Source organism: Taudactylus pleione, unplaced genomic scaffold (assembly GCF_031769625.1).
Source record: "Taudactylus pleione unplaced genomic scaffold, aTauple2 ptg000114l, whole genome shotgun sequence".
Lineage (NCBI taxonomy): Eukaryota > Metazoa > Chordata > Amphibia > Anura > Myobatrachidae > Taudactylus > Taudactylus pleione.
Window position 1 is genome coordinate 22,072,479 of NW_028284516.1, and position 19,888 is coordinate 22,092,366.

The 19,888-nt window shown below is 49.8% G+C and overlaps 1 protein-coding gene across 1 annotated transcript in view; it reads right to left on the reverse strand.

The window, feature by feature from the left end:
- MRPS28 (mitochondrial ribosomal protein S28) overlaps positions 1 to 10,075 on the reverse strand; it is a 95,724-nt gene extending 85,649 nt beyond the window's left edge. Inside the window, exon 1 of the mRNA XM_088471569.1 lies at positions 9,825 to 10,075. Coding sequence (XP_088327695.1) covers positions 9,825 to 9,965 — 141 coding nt within the window. The 5' untranslated portion in view covers positions 9,966 to 10,075. The remainder of the gene's footprint in view (positions 1 to 9,824) is intronic.
- Positions 10,076 to 19,888: the final 9,813 nt, after the last annotated feature.

Sequence of the window (19,888 nt, forward strand, 5' to 3'; positions counted from 1 at the left end):
GGCATCACAATGCACCCTGCTAAACAAATGCCCACATGGGACTTTATTTACCAATTTACCCAGAAGTTTATTTATGAATTTAAAGAGGCAGCTGCAGTATGTGTAAAGTAGGTGAAGAGATGGGTCCCTTTACCCACCACTAGGGGATGAGAATTTTAGAAATGGCTGTTGCTAGAATTTTAGAATAGACCTAAAATACCAGATCAGAGGTCACCACTCCAAGCCTGTGCGTCAGCAAGATATCCATGCTTGAATGTTCACTTGTCAACATGACATGTTAAATAAGTATAAGTAACAGATGAAGCCATACCTGCCCTAGTTTTTACTTTACCATAAAATCATCAGTAAGAAAAAATATGAGATATGGTAAGAACTTACCTTTGTTATCTCTATTTCTACGAAGTCCATAGGGTTCCACAGGATACCTTGGGGTATAGGTGATGACGTCAGGCATCGGGCACCATAGAGTTAAGTTTTCAGCCTCCCAGGATGCACTAGGGTCCCCCTCCTATACCCCGCCCCCGAGCCAAGGCTTCTCAGTTACGTACCAAGCCATAGGAGGAGAAGGAAGAGAGAGAAAAAAGATCTGGACACACACAAGAATCACATTCTCACCAGAGGGAGATGGAAAAACCGGTGACCAGAGCAAAGGTGCAACAGGGCGGGAGTCCTGGGGAACCCTATGGACTTCGTAGAAATAGAGATAACAAGGGTAAGTTCATACCATATCCCATATTTTCTACATCAGGGTCCATAGGGTATCCACAGGATACCTTGGGGATGTCCCAAAGCAGTATCCTTCAAGGGTGGGGACGCTCCTGTGCTGAAAAGAGAATCCGCCGCCCGAAGGAAGCATCCTGAGAGGCAAAGGTATCAAACGCATAATACCTCACAAAGGTATGGACAGAGGGCCACGTGGCAGCCTTGCAGATCTGGACTGCAGAGGCACCACTTCGAGCTGCCCACGAAGGACCCACAGACCTAGTGGAATGAGCCCTCACAGAGGATGGAACCGGAAGGCCTTCATGAAGATAAGCTTCTGAAATTGCCATTCGAATCCAACCTGCCAAAGTTTGCTTTGAAGCAGGCCAACCCTTTTTACGGGAGCCAGAGAGGACAAACAAGGCATCCGACTTACTACACGAAGGAGTGCGGTCAACATAAATCCTTAAGGCCCGCACAACGTCCAAAGTGGCCTTACCCACTGACAGGTCAGGTGAGCTAAAAGCCGGCACAACGATTTCCTCGTTGATATGAAAACGGGAAACAACTTTGGGAAGAAAATCAGGACGAGTGCGCAGCACCGCCCTGTTCCCATGAAATATCAAGAAAGGGGGTCTACAAGAGAGAGCCCCTAAATCAGAAACACGTCTGGCCGAAGTGATGGCCAGAAGGAAAATAGTTTTAGCTGTCAGCCACTGAGCCCAGTGGTTCAAACGGCGGTCCCTGGAGAGCCCTCAGGACCACAGCTAAATCCCAAGGCGCCACCAGTGGAACAAATGGCGGTTGAATTCGAAGAACACCTTGCATAAAGGTGCGCACACCAGGGATTGTAGCAATCCTACGATGGAACCAGACAGACAGGGCAGATACCTGCACCTTCAAAGAAGCAAGGCGAAGCCCATGGTCTAGTCCCGCCTGTAGGAAGGCTAACACTCTAGACAGACGGAGCTCCCGAGGTGCATAACCTCTCGGTCGACACCATTGGAAGAATGTATGCCACACACGATGGTATATTCTTGCAGAAGACGGTTTCCGAGCTCTCAGCATAGTGCGTACTACAGAGCTGGAAAACCCCCTGGACCTTAACATGGCCGTCTCAACAGCCACGCCGTCAAAGACAGCCGAGTCAGGTCTGGGTGAAGACAAGGACCCTGTGACAGTAGGTCCGGTCATAGCGGCAACCGCAGAGGAATGTCCACGGACAGACTGAAGGTCTGAGAACCAGTGCCGTCTGGGCCACGCGGGAGCTATCAACATCAAAATTCCTGTTTGAATTTCCGGATTACCCGTGGAAGGGAAAACAGAGGAAAGAGATAAGCAAACCGGAACGTCCACTGGACGGACAGAGCATCCACCAGAGACGCCTTTTCGTCTCTTGTGCAAGACCCATACACCGGCAACTTGTTGTTTTGCCGTGATGCCATGAGGTCGATCTCTGGAAGACCCCACTTGTCCACCAGAAGTTGAAAGACGTCCTGGTGCAGAGACCATTCCCCCAGATGAATGTCCTGGCGACTGAGAAAGTCGGCCTCCCAGTTGAGGACTCCTGGGATGAATACCACTGATATGGCCGGGAGATTGCGCTCCGCCCAGATCAGGATGCGGGAGACCTCTACGAGTGCCGCCCGACTTCGGGTTCCTCCTTGCCGATTTATGTAGGCCACGGTGGTGGCGTTGTCCGACTGGACCTGCACGGGATGACCCTGGAGACCACGATGGGCCTGCTGGAGAGCATTGAAAACGGCGCGGAGTTCCAAGATGTTTATCGAAAGCTCCTTTTCCGCCTGAGTCCATCTGCCTTGGAACAAGTGTGGACCCGTGACCGCTCCCCAGCCCCGAAGACTGGCGTCCGTTGTCAATAGGACCCAGTTCGCCACCCAAAACAGACGACCCTTTTGAGATGGGTCGTCTGCAACCACCAGGCAAGGGACAGGCGAACCTCCGGAGTGAGCACCATCGTCTGGGATTTGAGACTCTGAGGCAGTCCATTCCATTTGGACAGGATCAATTGCTGCAGAGGTCTGGAGTGAAACTGGGCATATTCCACCATGTCGAATACGGACACCATGGAGCCCAGTAACCTCATTGCCGAGTGAAGAGACACACGGCGACTCTGCAGACAACTGCGCACCCTCAACTGCAAGGCAGAGATCTTTTCCCCCGTCACAAAGATCCTCTGCTGACTGGAGTCCAACAAGGCTCCGAGGTGCAGAATCCTCTGAGACGGGATCAGGGTGGACTTTTGCCAGTTTATCAACCAGCCGTGCCGTTGCAGTACTGCAATCGTCAGATCCAAATGGTGTAGAAGGAGCTCCGGAGATCCTGCTACCAACAGAAGGTCGTCTAGGTACGGCAACATGCGGACTCCCTGCAGCCGCAGGGAAGCTGCCATGACCGCCATAACCTTGGTGAACACACGTGGTGCTGTCGCCAGGCCAAAAGGTAACGCCCGGAACTGGAAGTAATCGTTGCGGATTGCAATCCTGAGGAACTGTGATGGTGTGAAAGAATAGGGACATGCAGGTAAGCGTCCTGTATGTCCAACAACACCATGTAATCCCCAGGTTCCAGCGCCAGAATGATGGACCGTAGGGTCTCCATCCGAAACCACGGAACCCGCAAGGACTTGTTGAGTGCTTTGAGGTTGAGGATCGGACGGTATGACCCATTGGGTTTCTGCACCAAAAACAGATTGGTATAGAAACCCAGGCCCCTCTGGGAGAAAGGAACAGGCACTATAACTCCAGCCTGGAGCATAGTGTACAAAACCTTCCGCAGTTCCGTGGCTTTGTTCCGGTCTGATGGAAGACCCGTGGTGAAGAATCGGGATGGGGGTCTGTGCCGAAAGGAGAGGGCATACCCGTGAGAAACCACCTCATGAACCCAACTGTCTGTCGTGGTTACCGACCAACACTGGGCGAACTGTAGCAGGCGGCCTCCCACTTTGGGATCCCCCAAAGGGAGGCCCGGACCGTCAGGCCGCAGGTTTGTCATCGGACTTAGGGGCCGGACGCCTAGTACTCAAGGCCTGCTTCCGGGGCTTGGCCGATTTCTGTGCTTTAGGCCTACCCTGGGCCCTGTAAGGCCAAAAGGACGACGTACCTGAACTGGAAGGAACTGCAGCAGATGGGAGACATGTCGATTTGGCTGCCGCCAGCGTGGCTACAATTTTGTCCAGATCCGGACCAAATAGGACTTCTCCATTAAAAGGCAAAGCTTCCAAGCCCTTTTTGGAATCAGCGTCCGCCTTCCAAGATCGCAACCATAAGGTGCGACGAGCCGCCACAGCTGCCGAAGAAATCCGAGAAGTCAGGGTACTGATATCTAAAGCCGCTTCATTAATGTAAGTGGCCGAATCCCGGAGATTGCCTATCAACTCGGTCTGTTCAGCCGAACAGTCGGAATCGAAAGACGCCTCTAAACTATCTGCCCAGCACTCCATAGCTCTGGCTACCCAACAAATGGCCATAGCCGGTCTGACTGCCCCCCCCCGCGAGGGAATAAACGGACTTTAGACAGATCTCCACCTTACGGTCCGTGGCATCCTTTAAGGAGGACATGGAGGGCATGGGCAACGTGGCATTTCGGACCAGGCGTGTCACATGGGAATCCACCTGTGGCGGGGATTCCCACTTAGAAAAATAATTGTCCGCAAACGGATAAGCCACTGCTAAACGTCTTTGAGGCTGATACCGTTTGCCAGGATGTTTCCACGCCTCCTCTAAGTGGTCCACCAATTGACCCGAAAGAGGAAACACTGTGGCGTCACCCTTAACATCCTTGAAAGAGGCATATTTGGATTTTGATACCGGAGGTTCATCATCCTCAATAACTAAAGCTGTGCGGACTGCACGAATAAGGCCAGGTATATAAACCTTAGACTTAGCGTCAGACTCTTTAGTACGGAGAGGTTCTTGGTCCGAAAGATCCAGAATCTCCCCATCATCGGTCGTCCCCTCGTCATCATAAGGAGTGGACAGAGACGCCACCAGCCGCTTGTGAGGCCGCAACACAGTCTCCCCTTGTAACACGTCTGACAAATGCTGCACAGAACTTGTCAGAGAATTAACCCACACAGGCTCCTGAGAGACCTGAGGAGGGGAAATCGGGAGACTGTGGGGTACCATCAGTTGTCTCGGGAACCTCTGCATGGGTGACGACACCACTGACTGCTGGGACAATCTCATCTGAGGGAACGCAGTTTGCGGAGCTAACTGGCCCACTAGGGTTGTAAGCGCCTTAGCGAAACAAGCCCAGGGCGGTTCCTGAACCGGAGCCGTGACAGTAATTGGCGTGACAATAAAAAACACTGTCGACATAGGCCCCTCCGCGCTACCCTTCCCCTCCGCTATAGGTAACTTACATGTAGTACACAGAAGCTGGAGAGGAAAATCACTCTCAGACATGATGACATGATGGCAAGTATGTGACCCCTCTCACTGATACACATTAGTATAGTGGGAGAACCACCCTGCAATCACCGCACCGCAAGGGCTTTAGCAGAAGAAGAGCAGGGACAGTGAAAAGGCTGACAGTAGAAAATGAAAGTACAGGCAGCAGCGCTAGCAGCAGTCACATACAATGCAAAGAAATCAATCCCTGCACTATCAGCGCTGATCCTCAACTACGCAGACCCAGGGCCTGGGTAGGACACAGCGCTGCATACACAGACCTGTTCCAACGGAGGAGAGGTATGCCGGGGGACCCAGACCATGATGCCACCGATCAGCAGCGTTCACCATGCTTTCTTGTAAAGAGAGGAGGCCGGCCTGGGGGAGGAACGCTGCCACAGGGCCAATCGGCAAGTACAGAGAAGCTGTGTGCAGCGGGGGAGGCGCCGGCTGTGAACAGGGAAGGCGCGCTCCCCTGGCATGCATTTAACCCCTGGGACGCCGCAGCGCTACCGCTCAGCTGTGGTCCGCTGTCCCAGGGGGGTAGTGGAAGCGCAGGTCTGTAACCTGGCTCCACGCTGCAGCCAGTCCCCAGGGAGCCCCCTGCCAGGGGACTCCGGACCATGTTCCAGCGGGGACCCACCGCGGGACCCCGCTGCTTACCTGCTGTCCCTCTTAAATCCGGCCATGGTCCGAAACATCTGGGGTCACCGCTAGCTGTGACCCCAGATGCCTACCAGCATCCCAGGATCAGTACCGGCGGGGGTGTAGGGAAGACAGCATGGACGTCAAGAATGACTGTCCATGCTGTACTTCCAGATGGGCAGCCACAGCTGCCTTGAAGAAAACTTCAGGGGCTATCCTTAGCCCCCCTCTCAACAGGTGCATCCGACTCCGAACCGGGCACCAACGAAACTGGGATGCCTTGGCTCGGGGGCAGGGTATAGGAGGGGACCCTAGTGCATCCTGGGAGGCTGAAAACTTAACTCTATGGTGCCCGATGCCTGACGTCATCACCTATACCCCAAGGTATCCTGTGGATACCCTATGGACCCTGATGTAGAAATTATAAACATGTCAGTAAAAAAATATATATTTTTACAAACGTTTATAGCAGCAATATTCTTAGGGGGACAATTCAATTGAGCATGATGTGAATAGCGCCAGAAAGGAGGTCCCAGAGCTACTCAATTGACCGCGCTGTTAGTCCAACTAAAGGATTTCTTCTAGCACCCTCCTGAGGGTGCGAGCAGAAATCCGTCTAAAGTGCTGGCCGCAGTGCTGTTTTTTCAGCTTAGCAAGAGCACGAAAACAACATTGTGGCTGGCAGAAGATGCCACCTTGCTTAAGGCGTGCTAACCAGCATCTCCCAACTAAGTGCCAGGCACGGGGGAAACAATATAATAGCTCCAGAAAGTCCTTCCCTGTGCTATTCACATTGCGTTCAATTGAATTGCCCCCTTAAAAGCGAAACCATGGAAAGTAACTATAGTTTGCAGTCTGGGACTTTGTAGAAGTCTTTGCGATATGAGAAGGAGTTAACCATAACAGACATGCGGCCTGATTCAGAGACTCATGCAAAGCCAGTATTTTTGGAGATCAAGCGATTGTTTGCTAATGCCCATATGCAAAAGGCGCACCGTGCACATGCAGCAATTGCATTGCTGTACTCTTGTACATCGGAACCACTCGCAAAGTGAGTGATAGGTAGTCAGTGTATGGGGGTGGTAACAGGGGTGGTGGTTAGAAATATGCAGGCGTGTGACCGCTTAAATGCGGTTTGCCTGTATATGCCTAAATTAGCCATTGCGACCGCCTTGACAGCATGGGAGCTCTATGTGAGTCAGGAGAGCTACAGTGTTTGCAGCTGGTCAGATTCAACATACATGCTGCGTGACTGCCCGATGTGGGTCGATGGTACCAGTAATTACGCTGTTACATGTCATCGGAAGGATATGAGAAGGCAGCAGTGGGCGTCCCTATGCTCGGCTAGGCTTTAGAAGGCATTAGCATATTTTAGCTACTGTGACCCATGTTAGAATGCAGCTACATGGCATTAGCGTTAAGTCTGTGAAACATGCCCACAGTTCACTACTAAGAGCTAAGACTATATTGCAGAGCTGAAGTATCATTTAACTCAACTGATTATATATGATCCCTTTACCAGTATGTGAGTTTTGAAGTATTACATGTTGCTGGTTTGAACATATGTTGATAGCTTATTACTTTCCCCCCATATTATAATCTAAACCATTTTGAAATATATGTTAATTAGGGATCGGTATGCGTCCGGCGGTTCTAATCCCGACAGGTAAGTATTTTCCTATTCACTAACCTAACCCCCTCCCCCCTTAACCCTCCCTTAGGGGTGCCTAACCTTAACCCGACGGTCGGCATGTAGACCGTCAGCATCCCGGCTGCATACCGTTAAGTAACCCTGCTCCCTGTGTGTGTTATTAAAAGGTTTAAGACTAATGTAACAGTAGGAGAGATATCTATATAATGTGTGTAAAATAATATACAGTGCTGGCACCAGTAACATAATTTTCACTGCACAGCAAAGTGACAACACCCCTGTAACTGTATATAGCCCCAATAGCAGCGCTGTGTGCCATCTGTAGACCAAGACTGCATGTCTACAGTATGATTAAACCTTCACTCAGTGGTTTCCTAGTATAATGCTGGACGCCAGCAACTAGCTACAAGCAACAAAGCTTGTATCTATCTATACTTCTTTAAAAGAATTAGGCACAACAGAAAATAATCCTTGGTTTCCATAACCATAGGAAATATGCAACAGATTCCAGAACAGCAAAATGCAAAACGAATTTCCGTTTCACAATCAAACTGTTGGCTCCCTCTTGTGGCTGGATAAAGTATAGTAGCTCTTACAGCAAACAGAAAAAAATAACATTTGTTACTTAAAAATAAATTTTAGTGATGAGAGAATGTATACAAATAGTATTATTGGTATATGATTTTGGACAAGATGGCTCAGAAATGGGAGTCATTTGCCAGTGTCCTTTCCAACTCATATCAGATTATGCTGAGGTTTTTCAGTCACCCCTGAATCATTTATTTGGCATATTGGACCCAGAAACTCAAGTATAAGAGGTAATGACAGAGTTTTCACAGGAAACTGACATGGCAAAAATATCTCATCTGGGAACCAATTTATACTTTTCCTGAATGTTGCTAAGGAAGCAGGAACCATCACTTACAGCCTACTTATAGTGTCTAGCATCACAAATGATATTATAGCATCCAGATGTGCTGACTGGTTTAATCATTTAAGTTTATTTACATAGCAGTCAGTTGTGAAGCTTTTCCTTAAATACAATAACTCTCTTTCATCCCTACAGATCATCACTTCTTTCATATTTTAGGGGCTTCAATTTAATTCAAATTTGCTATGCAAAGCCCATCACTCTGTTCGCAGGAATGTAATGTCAATGCAGCCTAGTAAGTACTTACCATATTTTTCTTGAAACATGCAATGGACCCGGAACACCGTGTATTTTGTTTTTGGTCACTAGGGTCATGATTTCAAATCCGACCAGATCCCTATCTGTGTGGAGTTTGCATAAGTTCCATCTGACTGCTGATAAAATTAAACTCAGTAGAGTAGATGTACTAAGCTCTGGAAAGTTATACATTTCTGAATGATAAACTACCATCCAATCAGCTCTTAACTGTCATGAAATATCAGAGAGACAAAAATGGTCACTGAGACAGCACAGTGATCTTCAGCTCCACGGGGACCCTAGCCAGAGTAGTCTTCCCACGTTAGGTGTCAAGGAGCGCATGCAAGGGCCAGCTCGGCATTCCAGTTCCAGATTCTATATAAAAAAATTAAAGTGTACTTAAAAAGGAAAAATAGCTGCTGTGCATGATAAATTGGCTTCCCCATGGGGATGACACCCCAACACACACACATTTGCCTCCCACTGCGAGGGACAGAGAAGGGACTGCAAGAAAGTGCCCCTGCAATAACAGATCCAATATGATAGTGTATAGATCCCCTTCAGTATATGCACCTGATAGTGACGTGGAGTGAGGGCGGAAGTGTGGTTCCATGCCTATAAAGGCCACTAAAAGAAGAAATTTGTCCACTCGCTACAGGTTTATATTCCCCCTCTATGTCCACGTGGATAGTAACTAATGACATTGCACAATACATGATGACGTCAGGGAACATCTACTGATGGGGGTCTAATCCACGGCAGCATCTAGATGCCCTTCACCGGGCAGACCCTGACATCATCAGTTACTGTCCAAAGTCATTCCCTACTATACACGTGAACATAGAGGGGGAATATAAACCTGAGGCGAGACCAAAGCGTGGAGAGCACAGCGAGCCCGCGAGGGGACAAATTTTCTTTCTGGTTCGGTTGCATTTATGGGCATGGAACCGCACTTCCACCCTCACTGCGCGTCACTTCCACGTCATTAGCACGAAGGGGAAATATAACCTACCATCTATCCACTACCGATCCGATATGCTAATCAACAATAAGATGAGCAATGTGTGGAAACTCTTGTTACCCCTCATTAAACTCACACACCCACAGCATTTCTGAGTCTTGTATCTCCTCAATGAGGAACAAACAGCAATTGTAAGGAGTGACTGTGGAACGACAAGTCTCAGCATGCCAGTGCCTGACAGAGCCGGCCACCTGCCACTCGGGTCCCTCCATTTGCCCCTCTCACCGTTGGGGTCGTGGAATATTTCTCCGTCTTCTGGCCAGACTTAGATGGCGCTGATGTACTAAACGGAGTAGCAGCGGTCCGGAGAGCCACCCCTAACAACCGCAGACAGCTACCGGCATGTCTCCTGCAGGGCGCCGCCATTACACAGGACACAACAGAGCCCGTGACCTCCGAGGATCATAGAGCGCAGACGGCTTTGAGACTGGCGTTACAGCGCCCTCTGCTGCTCGGACAAGCTCTCTGCACTCACAGAGGACTTGCCTGGTTGCTCCATACCACTCTATAAATGACTCATTGCAATCTGCTGTTTTTCATTCTAATTTTGCTAAGTAATACCCCTTTTCCATTAGATTGCGTCACGTGATAAGCTAGCGCTTGGAGATGATCTCATGGCGCTTGGAGAAGATCTCATCACCAAGCACTGGCTCTTCCTATGCACTGAACGGAACATCGCCCCAGGTTACCCGTTCACACTGCATCACGAGCAGTGTTGAAAAAGCGTTCCACCCTTCTCGTGACCAGGGTTAAAATGCCGGGTTACTCGACCTGGTTTATTTCAACCCTGCCATTTCACCATACTTGCCTACTTTTTATATCTCCTCCCTGGGAGAAGCCCGGGGAGGAGAAGTAGGTGGGCTGCGACGGGGGCGGGGCCTGATTGTTTGCGTCATCAAGCCCCGCCCCTTCACTGTAAATGCCACGATTGGTGTCAATTTAAATAGGGGGTGTGGCTAAATGACACGATTCTTGAAGAATCATGTCATTAAGTCCCGCCCCCTACACGGGGACCCACGATCGCCGCAGAAATTATCCCCATTCTGCCAATTTCACTAAGAAGTGGGATGAATGTGGGAGAAATGCCTACTCTACCAGGGGTGCGGGGGGTTACCCGAAAAATCCGGGACAGTAGGCATGTATGCCTTTCATACTGCACAGCAACACGTGCAAAAACCCGGGTTATTGGAGCTAGTGGAAAAGGGGTATAATTATAATCTCTCTGATCCTTTACTGCAATGCTGAGCAACCTAAAACTTCTACAGTCCTCCAATCTTCCTAAGGGCCAAAATATTATTAATTTCAAAAAACAATCTCAGTAGTCCCCCTCCATTTATATTTAGAAAGAAAGTGAGGATGGCAAACATTGTCAGTGAATCTCTATGGCATTCATGGAAATGAACAGTAATAAATGGTAAAATAATCCCAAATAGTTTGAATGAAATACATCAATTACACCAAGCAAATAGATATCCAATTACCTTGTGTACATATTAAAGGCACTTATAGAGTCTGTAAAAGTGCCTTTATTGTGTAGAGTAATGTGTCTCTGACTAGAAAGAGGCAATTATAGAGTGGGTCCAGTACATATGAGGATATTGCAAGTGTGTGTGCAGGTGAGCCAGGGTTAGCGGTGGGGGCAGGTTGGGGGGGCATTGGAGTGGGTGCGGCCACACCCTGCATTGTTGTACATTATTATGGTGCACATGTGATGCATGGTGCCCAGTTGTGGTATCACGGTGGGTTTGTCAGTGCCGGAGAAGGACTGCACCTCTCCCTGTGCCGCCCCCTGAACACCTGACATTGTGACCTCACATCAGCATGGGGAAGAACAGCACTGCCTGGAGCATCCTCAGAATGCTGCAGACGGCTGTACAGACTGCAGGGTGCGGGTTCGGAACGATACTGTCTGTTGCACCCTGGAAGAGAAATGCAGAGGCCATCCGTCCTGGCGACAGCATTGTTTGTACACTCCTACTCACGGCCCTGGGGTTTGGTTACATCACTTGTGCCATACTTGCCAACTATCTGGCTGCTCCTTCCGGGAGGGAGCAGCCAGATCGGCAGAACAGAGGGCGTGGCCGGGCGGGCTGAAGGCAGTTTCCGGGTGTGATGCGTAATTTTGGCCCCGCCCCCGCTACACAATGTCGAAATACAGGCATTGTGAAGCAGGGGGCGGGGCCAAAATGACGCGAATCGCGTCAGCGACCCCCCGCTGAAGGGGGTTTATCAGGTACTGACGGGGGGAGACAGGGGATCGGCAGCATGCGGGAGGCTTGCCTGCCTTTCCGGGGGGGCGGGAGCTGCACCCGTTTATCGGGAGGCTCCCGCCCGAATCGGGAGGGTAGGCAACCCTGACTTGTGCACCCCAGGGCCCCTAAGAGGTCCAGGTAATTTGTACCAGCTCCCCCTTCACTCTGCACCCCTGAGTTTGTGTGAGACAACCTAACTGCAGATACTGGAAGGTGGCAGATTTCTTTGATGTACCAGTGCGTAAAAAAAAAAAAATTGTTGGCCCATCCAACGAGCTCCCCCTATCTCAGCACCCCTGCCTGGACCATGTCTGGACTAACTGCCACCAGCACCACACAACTGCACTAATGAGCAGCGACTCCTGCCCTATTACCTGAGGGGGGCTGCCGTTGCTGCTAGTCTGGCCATGGCCGGCCAGGTCCCGGTGCCTGTGCAATGAATCTGGCGCCAGGACCAGCGCATAGGCTGCGGAGGCAACGTGCATGCGCATGACACCGGCTTCTGGGGACTGCATTGTTTGCAGATCCAAAAAGCCCTGTAGGGCTGCCCAAAAGGCGTACCGTCATGCTGTGTCACCATTAAGTCTGAGTTACAGGGTGTAAGGGAACCTTTATTTGCTGTGAGGAATCCAGTATTTGTGGAGCTTATGTCTGGATACACCCCTGTTTATGTGTCTTCTAGCGGGTAGAAGACTAGACCCTGAATTACACCTGCAGTCTTAATTTTTTTACATTGTCCTTGCCCCTTTCTACAAGTAAGATAATTTATCTCTTTCTGCAGCACAAAGTCTCAGTGGTGCCCATACTGGTGGATGGTGCAGGCTGATCCCAGCAGAGTGCAAGGCAAGGCAGAGCAGTGCAGGCTATGCAGAGAGCCGGAGGCTGACAAGGAGCTAGGACAAGCACCGGAGCACAAGTCTAGGGTTCAGGAGAGCAAAGAACTCTCTCACAGCTGACACTGTGAACACGTTACACTGGCAACTACAGGGTGCTCCAATCACACTTAAGTACCCAGTAACAGAGCGTGATAGGCCAGAGAGAGCAAGTGACCCACAGACGATTGGCCTGCTATGACACATTGCCAAAGACAACATGGTAGCGCCCAGACAGCCGTGACGCGGAGACGCCACTAGACTTACCCTTGCTTAGGATGGTCCAATGCTGACAGACCTCTGCATACATGCAATGCCAGTCTCCACATGCCAGCTCCCCCGCCAGAACTTAGTGACATTGTCATATAGATATGAGCAGCTGGTTGTCAGAGGGGACTACCATAAATACAGAATGGGAAACCAATATGACCTGAAGGTCATAAACAAAGCATTTATCTTGTATGGTAGTCATGAAGCTGGGTGGGGTGGGTCACTGGTCATCTCCAGATTGGACAACTGTAACCTCCTCCTACCTGGCCTCTCTGTATCCCACCTCTCTCCATTCCAATATGTCCTCAATGCTTCTGCCTGGCTCATCTTACTCTACAAATGCACTATATCTGCCGGTATGCGTTTATGATGCTGGCGGTCGCTATGCCGACCGCCGGCATCTCCACTACAGTATCCCGGCGAGTGTTAATTAACCTATGCTGGGAGACCGGCGCCCGGCATCCCGATCGAAGGGATGCCGGGCGCCGAGCACGGACAGCCGTGGGGGGGAGGGTTAGGTTTAGGATTCCGGGGGGGGACTTAGGGTTAGGAACCCCCGGAGGTTAGGTTTAGGCTAGGGGGAGGGAGGGTTAGGATTAGGAATCCCAGGGGGGAACTTAGGGTCAGGCACCCCCCCGGGGGATTTAGGTTTAGACGGCGGGGAAATGGGGGCTTAGGTTTAGGCACTTAGAGGGGGGATTTGGTTTAGGCACAGGGGTAGGAAGTTTGGGTTAGGCACCCTAAAGGAGGGTTAGATTAGGAAATACTTACCTTTCGGACAATCGGGATTTCTTCCATGTCGGGCTGGTGCTGGCGGGATTTGAACCGGCCAGCGGTGTAACATACCGATTCCTATCTGCCTCCCCTCTCCTACAAGCCCTACACTGGCTCCACTACCCCTTCAGAACCCAAATTAAAACTCCTTACACTCATTTACAAAGCCATCACCTAATCTTCTCCTATTTACATCACTGACCTCATCCCCCATCACACTCCCGTCCACTTTGCTTTGCAAATTAGCGCCACGCCCTATCAGACTCTCCTCAGCTCTACAAAATTTCAAACGAGCCTTGAAGAGCCACTTCTTTATCAAAGCTCCAGCTCTCATCCTAACCCACTGCTCCATGCTCCTTGCTCACTGTCTGTCCCCTCTGTGTCACCCCTGTCTGTTTCCCTCTCCTCTTCAGAATGAGGGGCCAATTCATCATCAGAGGCTGTATGGTCTCCGATGATTTAGTATTGATCTCACTGCGAGGGATACTTAAGTATCCAATTCGCAGCGGGGGATAGATTACACCGCAGCAATTCATAATTGCTCCAGTGAAGGGACACCTGTTGCGAAAATCAGCTGTCCCCTCGGTTACTTACCTCCTCCACGTTATCCTGGCTAGGCATGTGTGACCCTAGGTCACAATGTGCACAGCTGCCAGAGAGTCCATGAGAAGGTGGCGGAGGTATCTGCTAGGATCCCTCTTCACATCCCTGGAAGGAGGAAGGAGCGGGGCTATGAGAGTAAGCGCCGTCTGAAGATGACGCTTGTTCTCGGAAGCAAACTGAAAACTTTCAGTTTTCGGAGTTTGCTGAATGTTGATGAATGGCCGATGATGAATGGCCCGGTAACTAAAACATGCTGAAACTAGTCATTCTGCAAGGTTACCGGACATTTATTGTTTGATAAATAGGCCCCTGTAAGCTCTCACGAGAAAGGACCTCTTCCCCCTTGTTCTTTTCCTTCCCTCACTTATGCCATCATCTGCTTCCCACTGCCATTAACAGCACCTAACCTCTGATTTGCCTGCCCTACTGCTCATTTATGTACTATATGACTGCTGCTGCAGCAATGTTATTAACCCTTGTCCATGTTCTGTAATGTAGGTCACTTTTTTATTTTTTTGTTCATACTGTCTGTTTACATATTCTGTAAGCTGCTGTCTACCCCTTGTGGTGCCATAAAAATAAAGCATAATAATAATATATAAATATATACATGGATATACAGTATATACTGTGTATATATATATATATATACACACACATATGTATATCACAAAACAGCGCCGTAACTAGTGGTCCCAGCACCCGGTGCAGGACATGGCCCCTCTGTGTGACGTCTTGTGGAGGGGCCAGGTCACAAACAGATGATTACAGCAAAGGCAGCGATGTGCACGTCTGAAGTGTCCTAAGGACGCTCCAGGCAGCACTGCTGCAGAGACTCTGGCTGCAGGGTGCCATTCTACCAGGGGCTGGCTGGCAACTTTTAGCCTGGGGGGCAAATGCATGCAGGCGGCCCTGGCAGAGGAGTAGCGTGTAGCCAGGGTGCCCGAAGAACGTGCGTGCTACGGCACCGCCCCCCCTCAAGTGTTTCAGGGAGGAGGCGGGTCCATATGGGATTAATGTAAGGTAAAAATAAAGATTAGGGGCAGACCCCTGTCGTAGTGCCCATATGCAGTGCCCCCGTGTGCCACAGGAGAGAACATCCTTATGCAGGCCTCCAGTAGTGCCCCCAGGAGTGATCCCCCCCTATGCAGTGCCCCTTGTGCCCCCAGTAGTGGTCCCCCCTGTTCAGTGCCCCCAGTAGTAAGCCCCTTATATAGTGCCCCCTATGCAGTGCCCCCAGTAGCAGTCCACCCCCCCATGCAGTGCCCCCAATAGTGGTAACCCTTATGCAATGTCCCTTAAATAGTGGCCCCAGTTGTAGTCTCCCCCCTATGCAGTACCCCCAGTATTGCCCTTTATATAGAGCCCCCAGCAGTGGTCCCTCGCAGTGCCCCCAGTGGTAGTCCCCTCCCCCTATGTAGTGCCCCTAGTAGTAGTCCCCTCCCCCCTATGCAGTGCCCCTAGTAGTAGTCCCCCCCTTGTAGTGCCCCCAGTAGTAATCCACCCCCCTGGTAGTGCCCCCAGTAGTAATCCCCCCCTGGTAGTGCCACCATAGAAATCCCCCCTGGTAGTGCCCCCATAGTAATCCCCCACTGGTAGTGCCCCCAGTAGTAGTAGTCCCCCTTTGTAGTTCCCCCAGTAGCAGTAGTTCCCCCCTTGTAGTGCCCCCAGTAGTAGTAGTCTCCCCCTTGTAGTGCCCCCAGTAGTAATCCACCCCCCTGGTAGTGCCCCCAGTAGTAATTCCCCCCTGGTAGTGCCACCATAGAAATCCCCCCCCCCCCCCCCAGTAGAGAGAGACTTTATAAAAAAAAAAAAAAAAAAACACTTACCTGAAACTCCCGCTCCTGGTCCCGACGCTTCCTCCGGCTCCTCTGGCCGCTTTGCATTATGGGAGAGACGTCGTCATGACGACGTCTCTCCCATTACCCACTGCGGGAGCCGGAAGATGGCTCCCGCAGTGGGAGAAGCAGCAGCTGCTGAGAGTGACAGACTCTCAGCGGCTGCTGATTACAGCAAACACACAGCTGCCGGCTCCGGCGGCTGTGTGTTTGAGTTGTGTAGCGCTGACCGGACTCCGTCCGGTCAGCGCTACACACGCGGTGCAGTCTGTGTCACAGTGACACAGACTGCACCGGCCCGCGGCCCGCATGACGCTGCGCATTCCATGGCATCCGGCCCCCCGGCCCAGCCCGCCACTGCATTCTAGGCACCCTGCTAGCCAGATGCATGGAACATGGGTGAGCAGCGGTGCCGCCCACAGAGTTCTGCGTTCTGTGCAGCCGCACCGCTCGCACATGCCTAGTTACGGCCCTGCCACAAAATAGGTCAGAGAGTGTTCACCAGGCTTGTTCAATACAAATGAAAAATGAGTTTAGACTTTACCATGTGATGAGCTGTTGTTGTGAGTAATAAACTCTTTCATTGAACAAGCCTGGTTAGTGCTCTCTGAGCTATTTTGTGGAACATAAGGTATCCCTAAAATATAGGGGAACGGTATGGTATACCGGCGGACGCATTCTAATCTCGACGCCGGAAGACCGGCACCATTGAAGATCCCGACAGCTAAAGGTAGTACTAACTAACCTAACATTCACTGGTAAATGTCTGGAACTAATGAACTGCATGTCATTGTCAGTAAGCAGCTTGCGTGGCGTGGCATGTACAGAAAAGTGTCTTTTCATTTTGATAATGACTGTGGCATTTGTCATTTTGGGAACATAATCTATCTCAAACCAACCAGAATATGAATCTACTAACAGAAGGTGCTCTTTCCCCTTCATTCAAAGAGATCTGCAGCAATGATGGACCAAGGGAGGTCAGGAATCTCATGGAGAGTGAGCAGTTCCTTGGCATGATGTGCCTGTAAAGCATTGCAGAGGGCACAGACAAAGACAACCCATTCAATGTCAGCAGCCATAGAGAGCCAACACAGGGCATGCTTAACCCACCTTATGGTTGCCTCACTGAACATAGAAGCCTTGAAGGGCTAAAAAGAATCATAAAACACTGATCACACGGGAGGATGCCATCTGAGAGGGACAAGTCATTGCAGAAGGCAAATGAAGACTTGAGGTCAAGAGAAAGTTCCTTGGAAGAAGAAGGCCAGCCATGAAGGACAACATGAGAAAACCATTGTCAGAGGTCATCCCTGAGTGTGGCATCATGGAACTCCTTCATCCACCTAGAGGAGAGGACATCAAACTCTATAACATACAGGTCATCATCAGCATCAGGGACACCCAAGTCCTGGAGGTAAGCATGTGATAAAGCATCAGTGACATGAAAGTCCTCGCCATGTTTCTATACTACAGCCAGGTGGAACCTTTGTAGCTTGAGCATGAAATGTTGGATTCGTATGGAGGCAGTAGGCACCAGGCAGGGGTTTGCAGAGTATGGTGATCAGGGGTTGGTGGTCTGTCTCAACCAGCACTGGATGCCCATAGATGAACTTGTAAAGCTTTTGACAAGCAAAGGTCAGAGCCAACAGTTCCTTTTCAATTTGAGCGTGACTCAGTAATTGGCCCTGGAAGCAAAACTAATGGGTTTGTTACGCTGCAAGCAGACAGCACCAAGACTATGCCCTGAGACATTGGTATAGATCACATCAGAAACACATGGATAAAAAAATTGGACACCAGGCCTGAAGTGAACATAGGCTTGAGGAGAGAAATTGCAGCAACATGTCAGTCCAACCAACACCATTAATTGTTTTTGTGCAAAAGCTGGCGGAGTGGGGCTGTGACCTCACTGTAGTGCGCCAGACATTTTGAAAGGTAGTTAGTCATACCCAAAAAGCGCTGAAGACTCAATTTATGTGTAGGAGTAAGCATGTGTTTGAAAGCCTTGTTTTGGCAGGATCCAGTTTAACACCCTCTGAAGTTAGGTATTTGGCCCTGGGCTCCAAACACCCTAGTTACGCCACTGGGCGGGATGCATGATGCATCGCATTCAGGATGCGTTACATCCCGCCACCCTTCACATGCATGCCGGCATTAGTAACGCAGATATGCATGAAGAACACCACAAAGGACATCTCTCTCTCTGTAAGAGCCATAGACTTCCAGGTCTATGGCTCAGGTCTCTGGCATCCTTCTGTGCATGCCGCGGGGTGTGCTGGGAGGGATCCTTCTCACAGCACTCTCCCGATAGATGCCCATAGGCTTCTATAGGGTAACTCCATCCAAGCCCCGGAGTGCATCGCATTACGAGACTTAATGCATATGAGAAATATGGTGAAACCCGCATTTTTGGGGTTTGACCGCCTTTCTCTCTTTGCCACATCCCACCCAATGACATGCCCTACCAGTACTTCTGCTCCCATGACAGCTCGAAGCCACACATTGCCTACCTCTGAAATCACTAATTCAGAGGCTTGTAATCCATGGCATGCTGGGACTTGCAGTTTCAGGACAGACAATAACCCCAACTTGGCAACCTGAGAAATATATTTCTAAAGTGGCAGAAGACAGAAGGCATTTAATATGCCTGGTGGAATTTAAACCTTCAGGATAGGTCAGCATACATTTAGCAACAGGAGTTAAGTCACTAGTAGTCTGTGGCTTGAGCCATGACATATTCTTTCCTCTGGCCTATCAGGGTATGTAAGGTATGTTAGAGGTGTGGCTTTGTGTTTTATACTATTGGTTACTGGGCTGGGAGGTCTCTTGCTTCTTTTTATGTTTTTTTTGTTGGCTTTCTTGTTGCTGAAAGAAATGGTAGCAGCGACTGTCTTGTTATAGGCCTTGTGTATTGGCAGGTTAGAATCAGTCTAACCAGCCAATACACGGGTTAGGCTGATTCCATCCTACTAGGGTCAGAGGCACCACCAGTTCAGGTGAGTTTCTTGTGTGTTATTGGGAAGGGAATTTGTATACCTTGAGTGGTTGCTGATGGGCTTGCATTTGGCCCCCATTTAAGCCTGTCTTACTTGAGCAGACGGTACACTATGCCACCATACCTTTTCCCTTTATAAATATATAAAGCAGTCCCTCTTTTTCCCGCCAATAAGGCTCCTATTTTTATTTTAGATAAGTGTTAGTGCTAACCTGTGTGTAAATGTAAGCTGACATCAGCCAACAGAGAGTTTATATTATACAGGTGAGGTAGAATAATGAGTAATAAGCAGGTTGGGATGTACAGTACCCTGGGGAATTTCCCAGTCTATGAGCAGTCTTGCTTTCTTGCCCCAGGCATCTACACCAAGTGACCAATACAATCCTCTTACATTCTAAAACTTTGTGGGCCATGCTATCAAATATCAAAAGTAAGTCTCTTACAGTCTGTAAACCCCTTACCGTCACCAATTCCCATTCCTATGTGATGATACAACATGAACATGTGACCAGTTTTCTTAATAATGCTGCGACACAGTTATATACACAAGAAACCCACTGTGTCACCAATGCTCTTTCATAGTTTTCCAACACTGAATAAACACCCTTTGTTTTGTCTTCTTCAGGAAGTCGTATGGCTTCAAGAACACACTCCCAATGCTCTTACTGTGCATTCAGTGGATTTG